The sequence below is a fragment of the Rattus norvegicus genome, chromosome 16, assembly GCF_021556685.1.
Source record: "Rattus norvegicus strain SHRSP/BbbUtx chromosome 16, alternate assembly SHRSP_T2T, whole genome shotgun sequence".
Classification (NCBI taxonomy): Eukaryota; Metazoa; Chordata; class Mammalia; order Rodentia; family Muridae; genus Rattus; species Rattus norvegicus.
Window position 1 is genome coordinate 39,028,423 of NC_141549.1, and position 25,041 is coordinate 39,053,463.

At 41.4% G+C, this 25,041-nt stretch overlaps 3 protein-coding genes, 1 long non-coding RNA gene and 1 other non-coding gene across 4 annotated transcripts in view; 4 read left to right on the forward strand and 1 right to left on the reverse strand.

Moving 5' to 3' along the window:
• Erich1 (glutamate-rich 1) overlaps positions 1–25,041 on the forward strand; it is a gene marked incomplete at its 5' end in the record, with an annotated part of 52,793,804 nt that overhangs the window by 8,157,863 nt on the left and 44,610,900 nt on the right.
• Sap30 (Sin3A associated protein 30) lies at positions 8,243–13,508 on the forward strand. Its single transcript, NM_001399275.1, is given in 4 exon segments — positions 8,243–8,830; positions 10,541–10,666; positions 11,014–11,112; positions 13,173–13,508. Coding segments are annotated over 4 exon segments (663 nt in total). The 5' UTR covers positions 8,243–8,515; the 3' UTR covers positions 13,296–13,508.
• LOC148000528 (uncharacterized) lies at positions 17,824–20,608 on the forward strand. Its single transcript, XR_015639815.1, has 2 exons — positions 17,824–17,984; positions 18,133–20,608. It is a non-coding gene; the product is annotated as an uncharacterized LOC148000528 (long non-coding RNA).
• Positions 20,418–25,041, reverse strand: part of Scrg1 (stimulator of chondrogenesis 1) — a 28,241-nt gene continuing 23,617 nt past the window's right edge. The window contains exons 2-3 of the mRNA NM_033499.1: positions 23,495–23,747; positions 20,418–20,631 (exon numbers count right to left, since the gene is read on the reverse strand). Of these exons, the coding sequence (NP_277034.1) occupies positions 20,577–20,631; positions 23,495–23,736 (297 nt within the window). The 5' untranslated portion in view covers positions 23,737–23,747 and the 3' untranslated portion in view covers positions 20,418–20,576. The remainder of the gene's footprint in view (positions 20,632–23,494; positions 23,748–25,041) is intronic.
• Trnae-uuc9 (transfer RNA glutamic acid (anticodon UUC) 9) lies at positions 23,162–23,233 on the forward strand. The gene has a single exon. It is a non-coding gene; the product is annotated as a tRNA-Glu (tRNA).

The following is a 25,041-nucleotide window of genomic DNA, read 5'->3' on the forward strand; positions in this document are numbered from 1 at the left end:
TTCTAGGGTCTGAGATCCTGGACCTGAATAAAAAGGAGAAACTGAACTGCACACAGTATTCGTGGTACTCTGCTACCTGACTGACAACATATTGTGCATCCCCTGGATCGGGCTGCCAGGCCTCCCCTCCCCTCATGCATTTCCTCTCTAACAGTAAGTCAAACACACCTTTGCTTCTGCCTTCGTAACTGTTCTGCTATAAAGAGACCATAATCAGGGCGACTCTTATAAAAGAAAGCATTTAGCTGGTGCTTCCTCAGTTTCAGAGGCTTAGTCCATTATCATAGTGGGGCGCCTGGTAGCACACAGGCAAGTATGGTGCTGGAGAAGTAGTTGAGAACTTTACATTCTGATCTACTGGCAGCAGGCAGAGAGAAACACTGGGCCTAGCATGGACTTCTGAAACCTCAAAGCCCACTCCTAGTGACGACACACCTCCAACAAGGCCATGCTCCCTAACCCTTCCCAAAGAGTTTTATCATCTGGGAGCTAAACCTGCAAATAGATGACCCTGTGGCAGTCATTTCCATTCAAACCACCACATCTTTCTCCAGTGGCTTTGGTCAGGTATTTTTGTTATAGCAGTGATACACAGGGATACTCCAAAAATTCTTGGTTTGGATCCTTTAGATTCCCCCCTGCCCCCCCCACTTCATTTTTATTTGTCTGTGAGCTTTGATTGCACATACATCTGAGCACCTCATGTAGTCAATGTCCAAGGAGGCCAGAAGAGGACATTGGATACCTTGAAACTGGAGTTAGAGATGGTTGTGAGCCATACCGAGGAAGCTTTGAATTGAACCCAGGACCTCTACAAGAGCATCTACTCCTCTTAACAGCTGAGTCATCTCTTGAGCCCTGAACCTGGGAAGTTTATTTTCAGAAGACATTTTTTTTATTTCTTTTTTTTCTCCATATTTATTAAATTGGGTATTTCTTATTTACATTTCAATTGTTATTACCTTTCCCAGTTTCCAGGCAAACAAACCCCCTAACCCTTTCCCCTCCCCTTCTATATGGGTGTTCCCCCTCCCCATCCTCCTCCCATTACCACCCTTCCCCCAACAATCCCGTTCACTGGGGGTTCAGTCTTGGCAGGACCAAGGGCTTCCCCTTCCACTGGTGCCCTTACTAGGCTATTCACTGTTACCTATGAGGTTGGAGCCCAGGGTCAGGCCATGTATAGTCTTTGGGTAGTAGCTTAGTCCCTGGAAGCTCTGGTTGGTCGGCATTGTTGTTTATCAGAAGACATTTTAAGTGGGGCATAGTGGTACATGTTTTTAATCCCAGCACTTGGAAGGTAGAGACAGGTGGATCTCTGCGAGTTCAAGACCATTGTGGTCCACATGGTGAATTTCAGGACAGATAAGATTGACATAGTGAGAACCTGTCTCAAGATAAATAAAACTACACATATAGTTTTTATTAATTACTGGAGAATTCATGCAGTGAATTTTGATCACAGTCAACCTTCATCCCTCCCTTTAAGTCATCTCAGATCCACCTTTCCTTCCCTAGGACTCCATTAGTTTCATGTCCTCTTTTTTTCCTTCTTGTAATCCTTTGAGTGCAATCCATGCTACCCATGCACATTCCCGGGTGTAAGGCCATGTGCTACAGCATGGTTGATGTGCAGGGAGGCTATATCCTTAAAGCAAAGGGGCTCTCCTCTCCTCGGAAGCCTTCAACTGTCCATAGTTCCTCAGTTAGGGATGGAGGCTTAGGAACCCCTTTACCTTCCATACTTGAATGTTGTCTGGCTTGATCTGGTGCTGGTCTTGTTCAAGCAACCACGGGTGCTGTGAGCTGGCTGCAGTGGTCCTATCATATACAGAAGACATTGTTAAACTCTAATTCTCCTCAACCACAGGCTTTTACAGGCCTTCTATCCCCTCACCTTCCATGGTTCCTAAAAGCACACCCTCATATGTGTGTGTGTATGTGGTGTGTGTGTGTGTGTGTGTGTGTGTGTGTGTGTGTGTATGTGGTGTATGTGTATGTGTGTGTATGTGGTATGTGTGTATATATGTGTGTATGTGTGTGGTGTGTGTGTGGTGTGTGTGTGTATATATACATATATGTGTGTGTGTGTGTATGTGGTGTGTGTGTATGTGTGTGTGTATGTGGTGTGTGTGTATGTGTGTGTGTATGTGGTATGTGTGTATATATGTGTGTATGTGTGTGGTGTGTGTGTGGTGTGTGTGTGTATATATGCATGTGTGGTGTGTGTGTATATGTGTGTATGTGTGTGTGTGTATGTGGTGTGTGGTGTGTGTGTGTGTATGTGTGTGTATGTGGTGTGTGTGTATGTGGTGTGTGTGTATATGTGTGTGTATGTGTGGTGTGTGTGTGTATATGTGTGTGTGTATGTGGTGTGTGGTGTGTGTGTGTATGTGTGTGTATGTGGTGTGTGTGTATATATGTGTGTATGTGTGGTGTGTGTGTGTATGTGGTGTGTGGTGTGTGTGTGTATGTGTGTGTATGTGGTGTGTGTGTATGTGGTGTGTGTGTATATATGTGTGTATGTGTGGTGTGTGTGTGTGTATATGTGTGTATGTGTGTGTATGTGGTGTGGTGTGTGTATGTGGTGTGTGTGTATGTGTGTGTATGTGTATGTGGTGTGTGTGTATGTGTGTGTGTATGTGGTGTGTGTGTATATATGTGTGTATGTGTGGTGTGTGTGTGTATATGTGTGTATGTGTGTGTATGTGGTGTGGTGTGTGTATGTGGTGTGTGTGTATGTGTGTGTATGTGATGTGTGTGCATATATGTGTGTGGTGTGTGTGTGTGTGTGTGTGTGTGTGTGTGTGTGTGTGTGTCTGTTATGATACAGACATCTCCTTTGTGGCTGAACACTTCACTGACACTTATTCCCTGCATACTCTGGTCACCCAGTCAGTAAGACTGACAATCAACAAGTGGAACTTCGTGAAATTAAAAAGCTTTTGTACTACAAAAAAATTGTTAACTGATCCAAGAAGCAGCCTACAGAATGGGGGCGATGTTTGTCTTTTCTTTTTAAGACATCTTTGCCAGCTAAGCATCTGACAGAAGACTCACGTTTGAAGTATAGGAAGAACTCAAAAAAACTAAATGAGAAAACAATCCAGATTTTTATTTTTAAATTGGATACAGAACTGAATGGAGTTCTCAAAGAAGAAAAGGCGAATGGATAAGAAATACTTTCAAAGCAGTCACCATCTTTAGCCCTAGAAATATAAATGAATATTTGAGATTTCATCCTTGCCCAGTCAGAATGTTTAAAATCAAGAAAACAAAGGACGACACATGATGGAAAGGATGTGGGGAAAGGGGAACCTTCATGCACTGTTAGTGAGAACTGTGCCACCACTATGGAAATCAGTGTGGAGGGTCCTCAAAAAACAAGTAGGTCTACCATATGACCCAGATATACCACTCCCAGGCATGTACCCAAAGGACTCTATTTCCTGCTATAGAGACCACATACGTGTTCACCCACATTTATTTAGCTACTAGAACATGGAAACAGTTGACCAACTGATGATCGATAATGAAAAATGTGTGCTTGTATACAACGGAATCTCATTCAGCTGTAAAGAAAAATAAACTCAAGAAATTTGCAGGCAGATGGTTGGAGCTGGGAAATGTTATGCTGAGTGAAGTAGCCCAGACCCGGAAAGACAAGCACTGCTCTGTTCTCACATGTGTGGCATCAAATCTTTAGGTTTGTATTTAATTTGGGGTCCTGGGGACTTTAAGTCACAGTAAATTTCTCTTTTAAAATAATGTGTTGTACTGTGATAGCCACAAATAATTTTACACCCAGAGCCAATGCCAGCATCAGATGACTGCACATTGGTAAGAACAAAATCATGGCAGAAGCCACAGATACACAGCCGAGCAGCATGTTAAACCGTGGGTTGTATCAAAATGTATGCACTACTTTAATATCTACTGTCTGGTACAGGTGGGTGTAGCAGTTATTCATCTGTTGTGATAAACACCAAAAGCAGCTTGGGGAAAGGATCGGTTTTATCTGGCTTGCACAGTCCAGTCCATCACCAAGGGACACCAAGGCAGGAGCTGAAGCCCAGAGCACAGAGAAACACCACTGATTGCCTTGCTTCCCTTAGTATCCTCAATTAACTTTCTTATACAGCCCAGGCCGCTTCCACAAGGATGGTCCCACCCACTGTGGGCTTGGCTCTCCCTATCAATCAACAACCAAGAAAATGGCCCACAATGCCTATAGATCAATCAGATGAAGTTGATTCTTCAGTTGAGATTTCTTCTTTTCCAAGTAAGTCTACATCTGTATCAGGTTGACAGATCTAACTCTTGACACTTAAGGACTTAGGAAGAGCAAAACCTGAGCATTCGTTAGCCTTGTAGAGGCCTGGACTTCAGTCTACACTAAGGGGAACAACTGTAGAAGGTCTTGGGCTGCCAGTGTAGTTCAGTTATAGATTCACCTAGCATGCCCAAAACTCTGGGTTCAATTCTCAGCACTACAATAAAACAAACAAACAATTAAAGTAACTAACTTAGTAACCCAATACAGGGTAAGAACCACAGCCCCCCAATGGGAGCATAAACCAGAATATCGCCTATTTGGCTAAAAACTAACCCCTCAGGCATTTATTACTTCAGGATGTTTTAGCATCAGAGATATGAAGCCCCTCTGTAGGAACATAATATGAATATCATTTTATAATTATTTTTTCAAAAAAACTGAAGGCAATCAAAGATAATGGGTTGAAGAACAGTCAGGTATGAATCAGAACTACCAGAAACAATAGACAAATGAAGCAGACTTAAAAACATAGTCTAAAAAATAAAATCACTGTCCTTGCTATGCTTATTGAAGAAAATGTCAAAATTCTAAATTGTGTTAGAGAACTAGAAAATTAAAATGTGACATTTAAGATTTGGAAAATAACACAAGGGAATGATAAGACTAAGAGATATAATAAAACACAAAAACTATGGATGAATTAGAGCAGATTAGGCACACCTAAACAAAGAATGTATGACTAAGGTCGGGTTAAAAGAATCCAAAGGAAACAAAAAGAAAAAGAAACCAAAATCATTGAAGTTAGAGTAGGAAAGACAAAAGAACACCATGGAAGGCCTGGTGTATACTGAATTGGAATCTCAGAGATGGAGAAAATGTCATGGGAAGGCAATGAGAGCCTAGAATTTCTAATATTGATGTCTTAGTTAGGGTTTTACAACTGTGAACAGACACTATGACTAAGGTACCTCTTATAAGGACAACATTTAACTGGGGCTGGCTTACAGGTTTAGAAGTTCAGTCCATTATTATCAAAGTGGGAGCATGGCGGCATCCAGGCAGGCATGGTGCAGGTGGAGCTGAGAGTTCTACAGCTTCATCTGAACGTCTCTAGGAGAAAATTAGCTTCTAGGCAGCTAGGATGAGGGGTCTTAAAGTCCATGCCCACAGTGACACACCTACTCTAACAAGGCCACATCTCCTAATAGTGCCATTCCCTGAGCCAAGCATATACAAACCATAACGTTCCATTCCCTGGCCCCCATAGGCTTATCCAAATACATGAGTCTATGGGAGCCATACCTAGACATAGCATAATGCAAAATACATTTAGTCCAACTTCCAGAGTCCCCAGTCTATAGCAGTCTCAGCAATGTTAAAAGTCCAAAGTTCAAAGTCTCTTCTGAGATTTATCTAATCATTTAACTATAGTCCCCAAATAAGACAGGAAACCAGTTGAACAAACTCCACAGCCTACATCTCTATGTCTGATGTCAAAGCAGTCTTCAGATCTCCAACTTCTTCTTTTTCATCATTGTTGAGTACAACAGACTTTTTTCTCCTGGGCTGGTTCCACTTCCTGTTAGTATGTTTCTTCAGCATAACCCATGGCTCTGGCATTTCGAATATCTTGGTGTCTCCAAGGCAACTTCAACACTACAGCTTCTTGTCTGGGATCCACACATGATCTTCTGGGCTCCTCCAAAGGACTTGAGTCACTTCTCTAGGCTCTGGTTGACTCCACTCCACTGCTGTTGCTATTCTTGGTGATCATCCCATGGCACTGGCATCTCCAATATCCTGGGGTTTTTTAACTGCAACTAAGCTTCACCTCTCAGGCTCTCTTCATGATGCCAAGCCTCAAATCCTTTGCATGATCCCTTTGGTCCTGGGCCATCAACAACTGAGGCTACACCTTCATCAATGGCCTTCCATGGCCTCTCACAGTGCCAAGCCTCAGCTGCTCTTCATGACCCCTTCATACCAGCACTACCTGGGTGACGCTTACACGTTACCAAGTCCAGCATGAGGTACAACATTTGCTATCTCTGGAACACAGCTTCTTTGTACTTTCAGAAAACACTTCCCAGAAGATATCACCTCCAGGATGCTGATCTCTTCTTAATCACTGCTAATTTCTTAATTCCAGCTAACCAGCATCTATTGTCCCAGTAATCCCTTCTATTCTTTAAAGCCAGCCACATAGCCAGAGCTGCTGGGTTCTGCTGCTTGTTGAGGCTGGCCCTTCCTTATTCTATTACCAGCTTTCTGTTTTCCAACTTCTTCACTGCCTAAGCTTAGCTGCCTGTAACTTGCTCTGTATTGTATATTTATAGACCTTGAACTCAGAGATATGCATGGCTCTGTCTCCTTAACACTGGGATTAAAGGCATGTACTACCATGGTTGGATTTATTTATTTATTTATTTATTTATTTATTTATTTATTTATTTATTTATTTTTATAGGAGTACACTATAGCCATCCACAGACACACCAGAAGAGGGCGTTGGATTCCATTACAGATGGTTGTGAGCCACCATGTGGTTGCTGGGAATTGAACTCAGGACCTCTGGAAGAGCAGTCAGTGCTCTTAACCTCTGAGCCATCTCTCCAGCCCATGGTTGGATTTAACTACTCGGAATTTGCTCTGTCCCAAGTTGGTCTTGAACTCAGAGATCTGCTTGGCTTTGTCTCTTTGCATTAAAGGTATGTACTACCATGCTTGGACCTAAGCTTTTCATGGCCTCTATTCCTCAAGATCCAGATCAAAAGCCTGTGTCTTTCAGTCTCAAGATCTGGATCACAAGTGTGCCCTCCATACACAGATAACATGGATAACTTTTATTTTTGCCATGTTGATATATACATACATATACATACATATATACATACACACATATATGTACATAGTCACTGAATTGACAAAATCTTAAAAAGGCTTTCTTTCAAAACTCCACCTGAAATGCATTATTTTTGCTTAATCAGTAGGATTGCTAAATAGTCCAATAATTAGCAGAGGTGCAGGGTTGGCATGGCCACGCCCATCCCTCCACCCCGCCCACCACAAGCGCAGGCAAGAATACACGCTACGCGGGCACAAACACGTACCCAGGCGCGCACGCGCGCAAACTACCCCACCCGCGACACACATAAGCGCACACACATGCATATATATATGACTCAAGAGAAGAGGGTTCTCCGTCCTCGTCCTCTACAGCCAGCGCAGAGAAGTTTTTGAGGAGCAGTCAGCAAAGGTGATACTAGTGTGGTTCCTTTAAATGGTCTCAAATCCTCTTAGATCCTTTTGAAAGGGATCCAAGCTGCAGTAGAGGCGACAGGCAGCCCAATGCCTGTCAACCGGTTGGCACACGAGTGTACCGAGGACCTGACACGCTCTAGAAATCAGCTGCGGCACGGAGATGGAGACGTAGGACTCTGCGCCTAAAGAGCTCTAGGTAGCGCGAGTTTTTCCATAAATACCAACAGCCCGTAAACTTTTTCTTACTTAATCTTTACTAACCCACCACACACACACACACACACACACACACACACACACACACACACACACACACACACACACACACACACACACACATATTTAGGCTTCTTTCTAGGAGTCAGCTGGCGGTCTGAACACTAACTTTGCGAAGAAACAGGAGCTAAATCCAGCCCTTGCTCGCATGACAGTACAGAGACGAGAAAACACGGTAAACGCCTGACCTCACAGTCAGATTTGCCCAGTGCTTGGAATAGAAAAAAAAAAAAAAAAAAAAAAAAACCCACGGGTGGCTCGCCGCGCGATGCATGCTGGGACGAGTAGTTTGTCCCGTCGGTCCCGCACGTAATCAGAACAGAGCGCAAGTTGGCTCCGCGACCAAGAACTACCATTCCCGTGGGGCCTCGCGGCAGGGGAGGGGCGGGGCCGGAGGAGGGGCGTCTCCCTCGCGCAGGTTCTGGGGCTAGAAGGAGGCGGAGAAGCTTCGGTCCAACTGCTGAAGTCTCCATGTGACAGTGAGTGGGGTCCCGTTTCTAGGCGCCACTCCAGTCCTGATCACAGTCACAGGAACGGGCCGCTATTCCAGCACCGGCAGACCGGCAGGCTTTGGACTCTGGGCGTCGGACCGTGCGGCCGCCAGACTTGGGGTGCGGAGTGAACGGCCGCCCCGGGGAAGGAGGCGGAGCGGCGCGGCGAGCGGGGCTCTGTAGCGGCGCCGGCGCCCCCGAACTGGCAGACATGAACGGCTTCACTCCGGAGGAGATGAGCCGAGGCGGGGATGCGGCCGCCGCCGTGGCCGCTGTGGTCGCTGCTGCAGCTGCCGCCGCCTCGGCGGGGAATGGGAACGCTGCCGGCGGTGGGGCAGAGGTACCCGGTGCCGGTGCGGTGTCCGCTTCTGGGCCACCTGGAGCGGCCGGTCCGGGCCCCGGGCAACTCTGTTGTTTGCGTGAGGACGGTGAGCGGTGCGGGCGAGCGGCAGGCAACGCCAGCTTCAGCAAGAGGATCCAGAAGAGCATCTCCCAGAAGAAGGTGAAGATCGAGCTGGATAAGAGTGTAAGTGGCCCCGGGACCGCCCTGCCCTGCCTTATCCTGCGTGCCCTGCCCGATCTTTGGCGGGGTTCACGAGTCTCTGAGACTGGGCTGCAGGTGGGATTAGTGGTTCTCTGATTGAAACAAAGTCCCTGCAACTCCGGCCACCTTCCCCCCAGCGCGCGCTCGCGCAGTGGTGCGGGTCCCCTCCTCCCCTCACCCGGACTCCCGCTGCCTCGCGTGTCTCCCACGCCAGGCTTCCCTCTTCCTCCTTTGCTGCGATCTGGAAACGAAACAAAGGGGACCGCGACACCAAGTAGTTTTCTCGCAGCCGTGTAGTCCCTTCTGGAATGGAGGCGCCTTTGTTTTGCTGCCAGAGCCGGTGTCTGCCCCAGGGAGCAGCTCTGTAGCTCTGTTCCTCTAGGGAAAGTAGAGTCTGGCTGGATCCCACAATGCTTCTCTCTCTCTCTCTCTCTCTCTCTCTCTCTCTCTCTCTCTCTCTCTCTCTCTCTCTCTCTCTCTCTCTCCCCTTCCTTCTGCCCCCCCCCCCCCTTTTCTTTTTCTTTCCTCCTCGGTGTTCTCTTTCTCTTGAACACAGGCAGGGAAGCCGAGCTCACCAGTTGCCTTGCAGAGAGATGGTTGTAAACGGCGTTTGCGGTGTCAGCTCTTCGGGCAGCTGCTCTGAACCAAGGCTGCAAATAAGCCTCTGCGGTTTTACAACCCTCTCGGCAGCCATCGGGATTTCTTTTTCTGTCTTTATGCACGTCTGCTGTTTTGGCCAGCTATGAGGTTTCAGAGAATTCCACTACTACTTTTCAGAGCTCTGACTGATGGCAAAGGAAGAACAAGATACAGAACCTCCACACATCCTGTATATTTTTAACTTGCCCTTAGCTTAGAAGTCAATTGAAAAGCCTGTTCATTCGGCCTTTAATTGTAGCCTTAAAAGCGGGGAGGGGGAGAGTGTCAACCAGCTCAGTACTTTCTATCCCACCGTATATAACTCTCAAATGCCTGAGTAATTACATTTTTTTGAAAAGTTTATTTGTGATTCTGTTTGGGCAGTTTCTCAGTAGGGTCCATGAGAAACTTTGTAAGTGAACGTGAATAATTTCAATTTGCTTTAATTGAAAACAACATAATACAGTGAAATGCATTCATTTAATTCTTGAAAAGAAACCTTGGGGCTTGAAATTTAAACATAGGATATGAATATGAATTCAATGACACATTCGTAAAAAAATGCATACTTTGTATCTGTGTAGAATTTGACTATCTAATTAGAAAGATAAGGAAGCATATGTGCCATTAATATAATTTGCTGTTCTCAAGTTAGAGAAAATACTAACAAGTACAAAATTGTGGGCAATGTCACCTCTCCCCTTAAGTCAAAACCAGCAGGAGCTAACTTATTTAGGTCACCCTCGATGCAATTTGGTGACAAAACACAGAGGATTGGAATTTCTCTTCCTCTGCTTGTCTGCCTGCCAGGTGCCTGCCTGAGTTCTCCAACCATTCTTCCTACCAGCCCATCACTTTCTACTACACCCCTCCCCCAATCTCCTTAACAGTATCACAGATTGCTAATGTTACAGCAGTTTAGTATTGGAAAGAAACATGCATCCTCTTGCCAGTGCCATTAGACTGTTTTTAGTGAGCTGCCTGGGCCTGTGCAGTTTACTGACCTTAGTTTTCTGGACTCACAGTCTTTTAACCTTTCTTTGTCCTTTCCAGGCAAGGCATCTTTACATTTGTGACTATCATAAGAACCTAATTCAGAGTGTTCGAAACAGAAGGAAGAGGAAAGGGAGCGATGATGATGGAGGAGACTCACCTGTTCAGGACATCGACACTCCAGAGGTAGACCGCAGGGTTTTCTATAGTGAATTGTCAATCATAATCACACTGGCAACTCCAAAACCGTTCTGTAAATATTTAACCATTTAAAGCATCTGAGAAATCTCAAAATTAAATACAGCCAGTAAGTTGGCTTTATATTAATATTAAATCTCAGATGACAGTCTTATAGTTCTTGATATACAACTTCCCCTTTTATTTCTCCAAAAGTTTATAATATGTATTCCCCAAAGATGGAATTGTTTCATAAATTACAGGTCTGATTTTGTAAATGAAGTCATGTGAAGTGCCATACAGATCAGTGATATCTTTTTAGCAGAGTGATCTAATTCATGTTATTTTTTTTCTAGGTTGATTTGTACCAATTACAAGTAAATACACTTAGAAGATACAAAAGACACTTCAAGCTCCCAACCAGACCAGGTCTAAATAAAGCACAACTTGTTGAGGTATATATAAATATGCTTTATACTGGGAAACAATCCTGTTTACAGCAACAAGGTATCACTAGGTGATGATGAAATAGAGAAATGCAGTATACTGAATAGTACATTACATGCAGTAAAGTCAAAGTTAATAGGCCTATCGTGGAAGAGTAGAGATCTTTAGAAACATCTGTCTGCCACTGAGAAAAATCTCTTCAGTGAGTACTCAGTGGATTATATTCAGAGTATGTACAGCGTCTTTTAATAGTGATTTTTAGAGTAAATATTCAATAAGAAATTTTTATCATCGTTCTAGAATTCTGTTTTAAATTTCTAATTATTCAATGAATATTTATTGAGGGAATATAAATATGGAGTGGAATTGAAATGGAATATTTCCATTGCAGGATGGAAAATAAATAGCTTATAAGTATTTATTAGAATTTAGTTTTCAGAGATTCTGTGGAACAAGTCTGCAGGGTTTTATTACTTTCTAGCTTTACTTTCAGATACATTTGCCTTTGTTAGGAGTTTTAAGTAGAGGATACTTTCTTTACATCAAGAGAAAGAACAAAAATAAAGCTTTAACATAAAGTTTGTTTTATATGGGACTTAGTTCCTTTGGTGTATTTCAGAAGCTAATAGAGAGTGAGTGTGTGTGTGTGTGTTGAAGAAGTAATAAAGCCACAAGATCTGTGAACGGTTAAAATAACAGATTTAAGTAATTATACTTTTTATTCAAAGCAAACGTTTCCATGGAATAGACACATCAGAAGTCTGTATGTGTGAATCAACACATACATATTTATGTAAGAGTGTGCCTGTATTCTTCAGCTGGACTTTAATACTTAGCCTGCATTTCTAATGTGCAGAAGTAAAAGATAAATGAGTTACATTTTTTTGTAGAAAAGCTCTTTAACATTAAAATTCAGTATGCTAACAAGCCAAATCTCCTATATTTCTTGCCTAGGCAACAAAAATATTTTTTTCTTTAAATTTATTTAAAAGTTCTCGTCCTTTTTCGGCTGCATAGTACATAAATGTGAAGACATTCCTTACTGTAATAAAATATACTAGTCACTAATCTAGTACAGTCACCCCGTTCTATAACAAATAGCCAGGATCTGATGCAAAGTTATATTTAAATATAGAACTCAAACTCAAAGCCCTTGAAATCTAGTCTTGAAAGACAGTTTTATTAGTTCAGATTCCGATTCTAGAAAAGCAGGCAGTCTTCAGTCTACGCATATCAGCTGCGTGGTTTCTCAGCTGTTGGTAATTGTGGCGTACATGTTAGATTTGTGCAGTAAAAGTCAGGGAAACAGTCCTGTTGAATATCCCTCCAGCTCCTTTAATTTTCCATTCTTAAATTTTATTCAGAAAAATTTGCAAGAAACTTAAGAAGAATTAATATCAATTGCACCAATGATATTTATGGTATGGTTTATTACCAAGGTTTTTTTTTCTTTTTATTAATCTTTTCCTGTGACTACACTCTAAATGTCTAAATGTCTTCATGTGATGGACATCAGTTCTTCTGTTTTATTTCATTGATATTTAATGTTTACGAATATGTAGCTTGGGCTGGAGAGATGGCTCAGTGGTTAAGAGCACCGATTGCTCTTTCAGAGGTCCTGAGTTCAATTCCCAGCAACCCCATGGTGGCTCACAACCATCTGTAATGAGATCTGATGCCTTCTTCTGGTGTGTCTGAAAACAGCTACAGTGTACTCATATAAATAAACAAACAAAAAAATAAATCTTCTTGAAAAAAAGAATATGTAGTTTGCAATCTAAAGTTGTAAAGTTTAAAGAGAAAATACTTATAACAGGTGCACATTAATCAAGTTGACCAAAGGGAGTAAAATACACAGAGTCAGAGCATATTGAGTTCTTTGAAATCAGATTCTTTTGTTTATAATATCTTGTTTGTGTGTGCTTTGGAGCGTGTTGATACTCTGTTAAGACAGCTTAATCTTTAAAAGTGTCATGTGGTCACATAACTCGTTGGCAAAGTAGTGTCTTCTACTCGGCTCCCAGTGTCTGCTCTATCTAACTTAATTTGTCTGTTTTTTAATTTATAGATAGTTGGTTGCCACTTTAAGTCTATTCCAGTGAATGAAAAAGACACCTTAACATGTTTCATCTACTCAGTGAGGAACGACAAGAACAAATCAGATCTCAAGGCGGACAGTGGTGTCCACTAGGAGAGATGCCCGCACGTAGACGTCTGCTGTCAAGAGTGTTTACTGTTCTTCCGATGTAGAAACGTTCTTGTGTATTTTTTCTACAGAGGATTTTCTTTGGCTTTTTGTTTTTGTTGCTGTCGTTTTTGATCCTGATAATTAGTTGGAAACTCATATAAACTGAGCTTCCTAGATTAAACATATTTTAAATAAAGGTTATTACTATTACAGCTACTTCAGCCTGTTTATTTTATGAAACTTTGTTTTTGTTTGAAGCTTTCTGGGGCTGGCATTAAGATGTCAGGGAAAGGATCTTATTTTGTAAGCCTTTCTTTAAAATTCCAAGTAATTAAAGGTAAAGGAGGAATGACAGACATGACCCAGTTGCCTTCCCTAGGCCAATTTGATTTGTAATTAAGCATTCTTGTTTTGTTTTTGTTTGTTTCTCTGTGTAACCCTGGATGCCCTGGGACTCACTCTGTACAGCAGATTTTCTCCCACTCAGAGATCTGCCTGTGTCTGCCTCCTGAGTGCTAGGATTAGAGGCAGGCACCGCCAACTGCCTGACTAGCATTTTGTTTTTTAAAGTGCTTTACAATGTATGTTAGCAAATGTGAAAATCAGTCTTTCATTACTTTTCAATCACTTTTAAATTTCCCTTTATGCGTTGTTATTCCTTGAGGACCTATGGAAAAAAAAGTTGTTTTTGTGCCTCTCTCTTTCCAAAGACACCCCAACACCTCAGCAAAGACACCCAACACCCCAGCAAAGACACTCCAACACCCCAGCAAAGACACCCCAACACCCCAGCAAAGACACCCCAACACCCCAGCAAAGTTAAGTGCAGTGCTTGGTGCAAGTGGGCCGAAGGCCTGGAGCTAATTACTTCCTCAAACCAAGGTGACCTGAACAGAGAAACAAACGCACCTTCTGGCTATTTGCTTCTCACATGCAAATGATGCTAATAAAACTGGTCAGCTCTGATTGTAATCCCCGCACTCTGGAGGCTGAGGCAGGAGGACCACACATTAGAGAACATCCACACTGCATATAGCAAACCTTGCCTGAGGGTGGAGAAGTCTAGGTGTGTAACAAGCTCTTTGTTTAAGGGTTGGCACTGCTTTATATTTTTTTATGCTTCATTCCCCGTTGGCATTTGATTTGCAATGTTTTTTCCCTCATGGGATTGTATTACTTGGCTAAATGCTTAGCATCACGCATCAGGGTTTTAGCTTGTCAAAAGCAAAAACAGCTCCAGGAAAATGTCCTAAGAATGCACGCAAATTAGGTTGGAAATGAATATGACTACTAAAGTAACTCAGACTTATTCAAGACGAAGGTTTGAACCTGTGACGTCCTGGCTCTAGGAAGATGAACAAGTGCCACTCATGACACTGACCTATTAGTGCCAATAGCTCTGAGGTGTAGTACTAAAGACCACCAAAGGTCACCAGCTGGAAAAAAAAATGGAGCAGGAGCTGAGAAACAGCTAAAGTACACTTCTACAGTACCGATCCATGAAGGAGGGGAGTCTGCTTAGATTCCGGTTACATTCTTGACCAGAAAATAGAGTAGCTGGCGTTTGGTTCTTAGCACCATTTAAAACGTCCTTAGAAGACTATACATGGACTGACCCTGGACTCTGACCTCATAGGTAGCAATGAATATCCTAGTAAGAGCACCAGTGGAAGGGGAAGCCCTGAGTCCTGCTAAGACTGAAACCCCAGTGAACTAGATTGTTGGGGGGAGGGTGGCAATGGGGGGAGGATGGGGAGGGGACACCCATAAAGAAGGGGAGGGAGAGGGATTAGGGGGATGTTTGCCCGGAAACTGGGAAAGGGAATAACACTTGAAATGTATATAAGAAATACTCAAGTTAATAAAAAAAAAAGTCCTTAGAACACTGATGAGCGGAAGTCATGGTTCCAGGCATTGTGAAAAGCTTACTGTAGTGTCCCAGAGACTTCTGAGACAAGGTGGGGTCTTTTGTTTGTTTGTTTTCTTAGCTGTGTCAAAACAACATGTACCCACTTTATACCCGGTAGCATGCCTTTAATTAGGAAAAAAAGTACAGGCCAGGTATGGTGGCACACACTTTTAATCCCAGCCCTCAGGAGGCAGGGGCAGCCTGGACTACATAGTGAATTCTAGGACAGCCAGAGCTATATAGTAGCTAGGATTTTGCTAGCATTTGTTTGCTTGCACTTTCTGGTCTTTTTCTTTTCTTTCTTACTCTTCCCTCATGCAATATATCCTCACTACAGTTTCCCCTCCCTTCACTTCTCCCAGTCCAGCCCCCACCTCCCCTCTCTCCCAGATCCACTCCTCCTCCATTTCCTTCAGGAAAAGAGCAGGCCTACCAGGGATATGAACGAATGCAGCATATAAGATATAATAAGACATGGACACAGACCCTTCTATCAGGACTGAGTGAGACAACCCATTAGGGGGAAAAGGATCCAAAGACCAGGCAAAGGGGACAGGGTCCCTCTACTATATAGCTCTGGCTGTCCTAGAATTCACTATGTAGTCCAGGCTGCCTCTGCTTCCCGAGGGCTAGGATTAAAAGTGTGTGCCATGACACCTGGCCTGTACTTTTTCCCTAATTTAAAGCCATGCTAGGGGTATGAAGTGGTATCTTATTGGGGCTTTGATTTATATAATTTTTTTTCATTTTTTTAAAGATTTATTTATTCATTTATTATATATGAGTACACTGTAGCTGTCTTCAGACACACCAGAAGAGGGCATCGGATCTCTTTACAGATGGTTGTGAGCCACCATGTGGTTGCTAGGAATTGAACTCAGGACCTCTGGAAGAGCAATCGGGTGCTCTTAACTGCTGAGCCATCTCTCCAGCCCCTGATTTATATAATTTTTAAAATTTAATTTTATTTAAGGGCATATGTGTGCATCTCCCTGTCTGTCTGTGAGTCCACATGTATGTAGGTGACTTCAAGGGCCAGAAGAGGCATTGGGACCCCTGGAACTGGAGTGACAGGCATCATGAGCCAGTGTGTGGGTGGGGTTCTGGGAGTTGAATCCGAGATCTCTGTAAGCTCAGCAAGTGCTCTTAATCACGAAACCACAGTTGTAGCCCTTGATTTATATATACTTATCAATGATATTAAATATTTTATAGGCTTATAGATAATTTAATTATCTTTGTAGAAAAAGAAAAAGTTATGTTTTTTTTTCCTTTTTTGGTTTTTGTTTTTTAAACTCAGCTGTTCTTTTCATTAGTCTCAGGAGTTCTCTATTCTGGGTAATTAACCTTTGTTAGAGATTTCCAAAGGTTCACTCATCCACATTTTTTAGTGTTCTTCAGTGCACTAAAGTTTTACATCTTCAGTTGGCCTACTGTAAGTAGTTTTCCTTTTGTGGCTCTATTTTTGGCCTGAAGTCTGGAATCCATTGCTAATCCAGCCTGGTAAGCATTAATGCTGTCTTTATGGCTAAGCGGTTGTCAAAAGCATCATTCTGAGAAGATACCATTTCCTCACTGAATGATCTTAGTTCCCTTGTGGAAAATCACTTAGTCAAGAAGATTCAAGTTTATTTCTGGACTTTCGACTCTTTTCAAGACTTCTTTGTTCTTACTCTCATCGTTCTTGGGCTCTTGAAACCCCATATGAGTGTGAAAAGATGTCTTTTCCCGATGGGGTAGCATAGGATATCCCTCTGTTCTAAGATTTCCACCTCAGTCATGTTAGACACACTAACCCAAGCAGTAGAGTCTCTCCATGTGCCTAGGTCTTCTCGAGTTTATTTTTATAGAATTTTATTGTTTCCATCGTCTTTAGCGTCTTTGGTTAAACTTGTTGGTAGGTGTTTCATTCTTGTCATGTTATTATGAATTAAATTGTTTTCTTAATTTTCTGTCTTGTTCATTAGTGGCGTAGAAATAACTGATTTTGTGTGTTGACAATACTACAACTGCGCTGAGTTCGTTAGCTTTACGTGTGTACATGGGATATATAGATACACACACACACACACACACACACACACACACACCACACGTTTCAGGGTAAGGGAAAATAAAGGCAGTTAATATTTCCCTTTCCATTTTGGATGCTATTTATTTATTTATTTATTTATTTATTTATTTTTGCCAGGTTGTAATGGCTGGGACTTTCTCTTTTAGATTGACCATCACTGGTGAAGCACATTTTTGTTTTATTTTGTTTTCTCTTCTTCGAAAGCGATAATCAAAAGAAATCACACCTATTAGCAGTTACAGCAGTTAAAATTTAAAAGTGACCTGTGAATGCTGCTATGTGCCTGTCTTAGTCAGGGTTCTCTAGAGTCACAGAACTTATGGACTGTCTCTATATATTGAGGAAATTTATTGTACTGACTTACAGTCTGTAGTCCAACTAATCCAACAGTGGTCAGCTGTGAATGGGAAGCCCAAGAATCTAGCAGTTGCTCAGTCCCACAAGGTTAGTTGTTTAAACCGGTCTTCCGTAATACTAGGTTCCAAGTCATGTGCTGTCAAATAAGTGCAAGTGGTTGAAGAAGAGTAAATCTTCCTTCTTTGTCCTAGGCTGACCTTGGTCTCAGAGAACTGCTTGCCTCAGTCTTCTGGAATTAAAGGTGTGGACTACCTTGCCTAGGCCTAAGATTTCCATGGCCACTATGCCTGAGATCTCCATGTCAAGATCCAGGTCAGAAACCTGTCTTCCAGCCTCAAGATCTGGATCACAGGTGAGCCCTCCATTTCTGGATTGTAGTTCATTCCAGAGGTAGTCAAGTCAACAACCAAGAATAACCATCACACTGCCCTTCCTCCTGAGTTGGTTGTCTATGTTGCTTGCAATCCTCCAGTAATCCTTAGGATCCATTCTTGTTCTAGCAAAGCATACCCTGAAGGAGCCCCTCAACACTGCAAGGAAAAGAATCCTTTCAGGAAGAGATGAACTATTCAAGTGTGATGGTCACCGTTGAATTCTACAACTTGGAGCCAAGAACAAAAAAGACACAGAAAGTCAAAGACAGATCAAGAAAGTGTTAGATGCTGGTGAGCTTTCTGAAATGTACAATCTCATGTCCTATCATGAAGAAACTTGCCTTTCTAAAAAGGAAATAGATTAAACGGGCTCACAGTGTTTTCACATCAGGTTTTGCTTGCAGCAAGGAAATGCTTATTTAAAGGACCTGTTGTTTCACATCTGCTTTCACACCGATGTGTTGCTCACATAGACCATGGATTATTAACTCATCTGTTAGAGAAAATACAAATTAAAACAGATTACTGATGATTTTACTTTATTTAGCTCTCTGGTGGATAGTCCAGGAAGAAGGTAAAACTTCCCTTGTTGAGTCTACTTTAAAAAAATTATATATTTTATATGTATCGGTATCTTACCTGCATGTGTGTTTGTGTGAGGCTGTCAAATTTTGGAGTTATTATTGTGAGCTGCCTCATGGGTGCTGGAGGATCAGTCAGTGCTCTTAACCACTGAGCCATCTCTTAAGCTCTGTTGAATCTACTTTACCAGTCCGTTCAGCAAAGAAAACCCAATTAAATCACGTGCTTTTTAGATAACTGATTTATTAATTTTCTTTACAATTGATTTTCTCCATCTTTTTAATGATGTCATGGTATTTACATGTTCTGACAGGTATTACATAAAGACTCTTAAGAGGATTAATCAGAATTATGATTACCCCAAAATTGTTTGGCTCAGTCCAGTAGTAACCCTGCTTTCTGGCTGGGGCTTCAGAAACAGGATGTTTGAGGTTGTATGTCAATGAATAGTGTTACTGTTTTTGTCTCAAGATAGTATCTCATCGCTGAGTTTAAGATACAGTGTGTCTCTCTTGTGGGACTCCCAACAGTGGGAATGGGGGCTGTCCATGACTCTTTTGTCTGCTTTGGGGTCCCTTTTTCTCCTACTGGGTTGACATATCCAGTCTTACTATAAGGGGAGGTACCTAATCTTATTATAACTTGATTTGCCATGTTTAGTTGATATCATACACCCTATAAAGCTTACCCTTTTCTGAGATGAAACAGGAGGTGTGGATGGGGAGGTGGAAGGGAGGGACTAGGAGGAGAAGAGGGGGAGGAAACTGTGGTCAGGATGTAATATATGAGAGAATTTAAAAAAGAGATATGGTGTGTCTCAAACTTTCCCACACAATCCTTCGGACAGTGACCTCTATTTCTCTATGGTAGGCTTCATGTTTATAAATAACTTCATTATGATGGCAGCTTTGTTAGAATGTGTTCTGAGAAGGCATGTCTATCTTATTCATTGCTAGTGCCCCAAGAATCTTAATAATGGTTAGCGCCTAACCAGCATGTAATATGTTTTTATTTTAAAATATAAGCTATGACCCAAAGTTGTTTCCTCATAATTAGAAAATGTCTTCTTTTTCTTTCTTTGATAAGGTCTCATGTAGCCCAAACCAAGTTTAAAACTTACTATGTAGCTGATGATGTCCTTTAATTTCTGATCATTTTACCTACCCCTACCCAGATTGAAGGCACAGGCCATTATACCCAGTTTATGTAGTGCTGGGGTTTGAACCCAGGGTTGTGCATGCCAGTCAGGCATTTATCAGCTGAGTTACATTCCCCAGTCAGGCATTTATCAACTGAGTTACATCCCCCAGTCCCGTCTGTGTCCCCAGCCCTTAAAAGACTTTTTTATTCTAAGAAAATTGATGCTTCAGGCATATGTATTGTGGTCTTAGGGATACAACTTTGTGTTTGAATGGTGTTCAAATTCTGTTCTGAGTTGTATATCTTAAAAACTCAAGTTGGAGAAATGGAACGAAGAATATTACCTTTAAGGTTTTTTTTTTTTCAAAACAGCAAAATTAAAATGTGCTTAAAGATGTGTCACCTATAATAATACCTAAGGGTGGGTTCTTTTCTTTCTTAATAGAAAATGTGTAGCATCCCTTCCAAAAAGGCCAAGTTATTACCTGGTTCTCTATTCAATTTGCCTGGTCAAAAGTGACAACCGACAACTGAAGTTTTCTGTCTGTGAATCAGGATTGTGACTTTCCATTAGGGGTCGGGACTCTGACTGAATGTAGTGAGCTCCTAACTAGAACTCTAGCCAAACAGGTTTAGCAGTCCTAACAGTGTCCACAGAGACCAATGAAATGGAAACAACGTTTATTACCATTTTAGCCCAAGTTTACTCTATCAAGTAAGATGTCATAGAATCTATGCTGGATTGGATACACTGGACGGAAGTCAGAAATGTTACTGATGGAGTTTTGTGGGAAATTAGGGACCGTGTAGAACTTCAGGACGGCGTTCTCCAGAATACAGGCAGATCCTCAGTGACTGTTGCAGGGAATCACAAAGGAGATCTTTGGTCCAAAAAAGACATCTCTGAAAGAAAAAACAGCAGTTAAACTCAGCAGAAAATTTAAGGTATATGTTATTCTTTTCTGGGTTAAAAATGGGCAGTGGTTCGAGTTTCAGAGTAGACCATTCATTGTAGGCTAATAAAATATAAAAGATGAGTAAAAGACTTCCACAGGAGGCACAAAAGACCACAAAAAGTGACTTGAGTTTCCTTTCACCATCTTACCATTGATGTTATGCTATTATTTGTCTGTAAATAAAAGGAAAAATGAGGTTATTTCAAAACCTATACTAAACAGTTCAGTTCTTTGATGTGGAAATGGGTCATGAAGTTTAAATTTGGGGTTAAAAGTCAGATCACTAGATATTTCTTAGAAAACCATTAAAGAACTATCCTGATTGTATGCAAATAAACATGTTTTAAAAGCCAGTCTTTGGGGGGGGAGTAGGAAAGATGGCATAAGGTAATATGAAACACATATGGAATAGTATAAATTTTATGTGGTTCTGACTTACTAGAAACATAGTTTGCAAAGTGATTCTGTTCCTATTGGAAAAAAAACCCCTCAAAGTTAAGGAGAATTTTTTTTAATGTTTAACCTTCTGTTTAAACGTTAACAGTAATAATCACAAAGTTATATCAGAAAATAAATATAAGCTCACAGCAGTATGTTGGTTTAACAATCCAATAATGAAAAAAAAGCCATTCTAATAATGGTTGTCATTTAATTACTAACTAGTATAGAAAACTGATTCATGGGATAAATTAACATGTGTCCTTGCATCACCAAGTACAGCTCTTCTGAAGCATCCTCATGTTTGAGAATCACCTGCAAGCCTTGTTGAACACTGATGGGAAGGCCAGCCCTGCGCAGCTCCTGACTCAGTCTGCGCTGCGGTCCAAGGACAAGGATGTATTGAACAGGCAGTGCTCTGGAAAGCTCACTTGGGGAACTATTTGGGTCTGGACCTGGTTTTTGTCTCCACAATAGCATTAGCTGGTTCTGTGAGGTATCGCTGGTCACACCCGTCTGCCTTCCCTGGGAGGAGCTTCCTTAATGTCTGCCTTTTCTACCCTGCATGTTTCTTAGAAGGATGGAAATAGGACATCAGCTGTTGAAAGCAATTTGAACCAGAATTGAATGTCCAAGATCACAGTATTTGAAACAGTCCTTGATCAAATTAAAATAATCTTAAAATCAAACTAAAAGTATTGATTTAATTCCCAATGTTTTTATATATAACATATACCAAATTTCCAAAACGTAAATTGCTTTGAACAAAATTATTTCATTTCTTTTTTTTTTTTTTTGGTTCTTTTTTTTTTTCGGAGCTGGGGACCGAACCCAGGGCCTTGCGCTTCCTAGGTAAGCGCTCTACCACTGAGCTAAATCCCCAGCCCCAATCATTTCTAATTAACTTATATGTAGAACTAGAAAAATCCTCCCAAAACCCTTACTAACATTTTCTGTCCCAATGACTTACTTGATGCTGTCCACTAACTTGTTTAATTTAAAATAAGGTTTATTGCTTTTTCAAATTATTTACAATATCAACTTTGAGGCTCACTTGTATTACCAATCAGTTCTTGTTGTTAGTAGGAACTGAACATAAAATTCAGTGGTTGATGCAGTATTTTGCACCATTTTATTTAGGCTAAGTTTTCCTTGCGTTTTGACAGTCTCACTATGTAACCCAGATCAGCCTTCAACTCAGATCTTCTCACCTATACAACTCTACCACAGTCATTCAACAAGAATGGTATACAACTAGGACGGGCCTGAAAGCAAATGGGATTGGAGTTTATTTAAGAGTGATTAGTTTCAGCAAACCTAGTTCTGAAGCTGTTCTAAGCCAGGTCCAGTACCTCATGCTGTGAACCTAGCACTTAGGAGGATCGCCCTGAGTGTTCACCTTCTCAAGGTCAGTCTAGTATACACAAGTTCCAGACAGCTTACGCTATAGTTGAGATCTAGTCTGAGAAAACCCCAGAGCTAAAAAACAAAAAAAAAACTAAAAAAACAAAAAACAAAACCAACCAACAAAACAGACAAAAGAACTTAGCAGAACAAAGCAAGCAAAACAAAAACAAAAAACAAAAAACAAACCAAAAGACAAAATAAACAAAAAACCACAAAACAAGCAAAACCAAAACCAATCAAAAACAAAACAAAAAAACCCATAGTACTGAACCATGAGTCTATTGAGTGGATAATATTTATTAATACCTATAAAAAACTTATTATCACTGGTACATAATAAACCTTCATTGAATGTTACATTTATGCAACACTCAAAAACCAAAATCATGTGTTTTGGGGTTGTTGTTATAATCGTGATAAAATAATTGGAGCAATCTTATAAATAAATAGGAATAATGTTAAAATATTTTAAAGTTGGACATATTGTACTACATGCATTTGTGTAGATTTCCATATTTTAAATTTCTGTATAGAGAAAAATCACAGAGAAATTTATCTTTGTATTATTGCTGGAAGATGAAGATGCCTATGTAAGACAGCAAGAGATGATATTTTAAGAGGTTTTATGTGTGTCCCTGGTGGTCTAGTGGCTAGGATTCGGCACTTTCATTGCCGTGGCCTGGGTTTGATTCCTGGTCAGGGAACGTGCTTCTAGTGTTCTTTTTTATGGGCTGGAGAGATGGCTCAGTGGGTAAGAGCAGTGACTGCTCTTCTTAGAGGTCCTGAGTTCAATTCCCAGCAACCACATGGTGGCTCACAACCATCTGTAATGGGATCTGATGCCCTCTTCTGGTGTGTCTGAAGACAGGTACAGTGCATTCATATAAAAAAAAATCTTAAAAAAAAAAAAGAAGTTTTACTACAAATATATCATAGCAGTACATTCCGAAGTGCCTTTCCCTTACTTGGGGCAGCAGAGCAATTCGCTGAAATTGCAGTAGCAGATCATCTCACATCCCTTCCCCTCCCAGAAATGATGCTGCACATTTTCATCGATCAGCTTCAGGTCGGCTCTGCCCTCCGGAAGGTTGTGACAGTTACGATCTTTTAGCAACTTTCTGTAACAGGAGAGGCGACTTGAAGGCATGGCTTGTGTTCCCAACAGCAAAGTTAGCCCGAGGATGACAAGGACCACACATTTCATCATGGCTCTTGTTCCTGATAAAGAATAACAAACAAAATAGGTCAGCATTTGTTTTTTAAAAGATAGGATTCATCTGAACATAAACTTTTGCATGTGGTGTAAACTTGGATGCAAAAGGAGTTAACCTTTTCCAGGTTCTTTTTGTTTTTCACAGTGTACCTTTCTAACCTTTTACACTGTTTTTGTTTTGTTTTGTTTTTTAAAGAAAAAACACTTGAAATACTTGTCTAAAAAAATTCTGAATATAGCAATGCAGCACTCTGCATTATTAAATTGTAGTTTTGAAAGATGATACTATTGGGGGAAATCATATAAAAGATATTATAGGATTTTATTTACATTATTTTATAGTCTTAAATAAACCTGTAATTGTTTCAAAAAAATTCAAGTGTCTGAACACCCTTTAAACACATATTGAGTGCCAGGGATGGGGCTCAGTTGATAAAGACACCAGCCAAACTAGGCTGAGAACCCGAGGTCGATTTCTGGAAGCCATGAAGGTGCAGGTGTCAGCATGCTTCTGTGGTCCTAACACTCTTTGGATGAGATGGCGGGAGGAGACAGGCAATTGGCTCAAAAGCTCACAGGCTGGAACAATGTCAATGAGGTGGATGGTGAGAGAACTAACCTCTCACAGAAGACCTCTGACCCACTGACGTCTCTATAGGTGCCATGGCATGCATGTGCCTGTCCTGTCCTCACAATCATGTGCACATGCTCATGCTCATGCTCATATGCACGCGCGCGCGCGCACACACACACACACACACACACACACACACACACACACACACACACATATTAAATGGGAAGTGCTAAGGAAGAGGAAACTAAGGATGAGAATCTACATTTAATAAGGTACCCAAATTCGCACATTTCTTATGTGTACTCACTCAAGAACAACTGCTTTAAAGGTAATATAAACTCGTAAAGCTTTGTAGAACAGCTAGCATCGCCAAACACAATAAACTTGACCTTTCAGGATAACCAGATAACCATAACATTGTCAAAGACAATGACACCACCCTGACAGAGACAAAAACACTGATTTATGATGATATTTACTGAAGCGGTATTTATTTCTAGTTTCTTTGGAAACTCAGTTGTGTCACATGTGTGATGTTTTTCTGGAAGCTGTCTTGGGAGAGGATGTTTTGTTGAGAGGTCATGTGACACTTTGTGGGAGCTGATGCTTGAGAGGGCGTGGAGAGAGTACAAATGGAACCCCATAAACAGAGAGAGGATGCTCATGCTTGCAGCATCCTTCCTGGTCTTCATGGGTGTTCACGTCATAGATAGAAACATGCC